The sequence below is a fragment of the Otolemur garnettii genome, unplaced genomic scaffold (assembly GCF_000181295.1).
Source record: "Otolemur garnettii isolate 467f Iridium unplaced genomic scaffold, OtoGar3 scaffold00310, whole genome shotgun sequence".
Classification (NCBI taxonomy): domain Eukaryota; kingdom Metazoa; phylum Chordata; class Mammalia; order Primates; family Galagidae; genus Otolemur; species Otolemur garnettii.
In genome coordinates, this window is record NW_003852705.1 from 540,844 (window position 1) to 542,965 (window position 2,122).

The 2,122-nt window shown below is 35.9% G+C and overlaps 1 protein-coding gene across 1 annotated transcript in view; it reads right to left on the reverse strand.

Moving 5' to 3' along the window:
* Nucleotides 1–2,122, reverse strand: part of IQCG (IQ motif containing G) — a 40,165-nt gene that overhangs the window by 13,413 nt on the left and 24,630 nt on the right. The window contains 1 exon segment of the mRNA XM_012813823.2: nucleotides 1,626–1,700. Within this exon segment, the coding sequence (XP_012669277.2) occupies nucleotides 1,626–1,700 (75 nt within the window).

Genomic DNA, 2,122 nt, shown 5'->3' on the forward strand with positions numbered 1-2,122 from the left:
AAAAAAAAAAAGGAAAGAAATTTATTTTACTTTATTTATTTATTTATTTGAGACAGAGTCTCACAATGTCACCCTTGGTAGAGTGTCATGGCATCACAGCTCACAGCAACCTCAAACTCTTGGGCTTAATCTCTTGCCTAAGCCTCCCAAGTAGCTGGGACTACAGGTGTCCACTATAACGCCCAGCTAATTTTTTTTTTTTTTTGCAGCTGTCATTGTTGTTTAGCTGGCTGGGGTCAGGTTCGAACTCGCCACCCTTGGTGTATATGGCTGGCACTATAACCACTGTGCTACGGGCGCCAAGCCTACTTTAATTTTCTTTTTTTTTTTGAGACACAGTCTCACTTCATCACCCTTGTGAGCCACCATGCCCCACCAATAAGAAATTTAATGTGTTTTTTGCTCTATTTCAACATTCTCCTGGCAAAAACATGTAACAATAATGAACGCAACCCAGAAAGGCACCACTACATGTTGACACAAACACAACTGTGAGACACTGATGTACCAAGGTTGTAAAACTTTACTGAGTTGTTTATATAGTGGTGTCAACATAAGTGCATGGTGGCAAGTTCACAAACTTATTGGCATACGTCATATAATTCAGACTAGAAGAAATAAATCGTGTAAGTAAATAGAAAAATGTCCTGTTCACTTTTATTTTTAAGTTTTAAAATGTAAAATAAAATAATTCATTAAATAAGCAGACTTATAAAAATATTTAAAATGGCTAAACTATTGAGGATACCTGGAAATTAATGCCTTCATACATTTCTGATGGCAATATAGATTAGAAAATATTAGCCACATTTATCAAGAGTCACAAAATACCAATCTCTTATGCTTGAGATTTACTTTTAATAAATAACTACAATAAAGGAAAGTAGTTCTGTGGGCAAAGCCTTCATAACTGCATTATTTATTAAAATAAAACTTTGGAAACAATCTAAATATTCAAATAAAGGGTAATACGTATACTGTGGCATCACTATTCAATGGAACATTATATTACATACAATTATTTTAAATTATTTTATAAAGAGTTTGTAACAATGTGAAAAAGCAATTGGTGATTTGAAAATTCTAAACTGAGAATATGTTATTTTTATAATTTAAAAAAAAACAGTAAATTCTTTTTTTAAACTATGACTATGAAACAATATAGGTAAACAGTTTTCTTTTTTTTAAGCTAAATTATATAAGACAAAATTTTACCTGTACTCACTTAAATTACAGCTATATAAAATATCTATTCAGGCTGGGTGCAGTGGCTCAGACCTATAATCCCAGCACTCTGGGAGGCCAAGGCAGGTAGATTGCCTGAGCTCACAGGTTCGAGACCAGCCTGAGCCAGAGTGAGACCCCATCTCTAAAAATAGCCAGATGTTGTGGCGGACGCCTGTAGTCCCAGCTACTCGGGAGGCAGATGCAGAGTTTGAGGTTGCTGTGAGCTAGGACACCATGGTACTCTTCTGAGGGCAACAAAGTGAGACTCTGTCTCAAAAAAAAAAAAAATCTATTCAGATAAATAACTCAAAAAAAATGTTTTTTGCTCTCTTTGATATTTAACAAGTGGAATACAAAAAAATTAAAAAAAAAACAGGATAAAACCATTGTTGACCTACCTGCTGCTCCTTTTTAAGGAATACTTCAATCTCCCCATGAATCCGGTTCTCTTCTTCAGTTTTCATCCTCAGTTTCTGTAAGAATAATCAAATACCAGAGATTCTCCTGAGGGGTGAGAATCACAAATTCTTGAGATTAGAAGTTCAGCTTGGATGGTAGCACACTTTTTTTTTACCAGCTGGGATCCCAAGATTTCTATAGCATTTCTCTAGCGCTATAATTCAGTTCAACACAATTCGTGTTCACAAACATTAATAAGGCACATGGCTACTACCATGCTACATATGTGTAAGTGCCCTTCAACAAGAAGACCACAATCCTGTTAACCTGGGAAGCGATGCCCATTTAAGGAGAGAAGCAGTGCTTTAAGGGCACAAGTTGCGTAGGCCTAGGAATGGAAATAATGGAATACATGAAGAAATGGAATTTGAGACCCCTCTCAAAAATCTCCCCCTCTCTCCTCCTCTGTTAGATGATACAATATTGGGGGTGACAG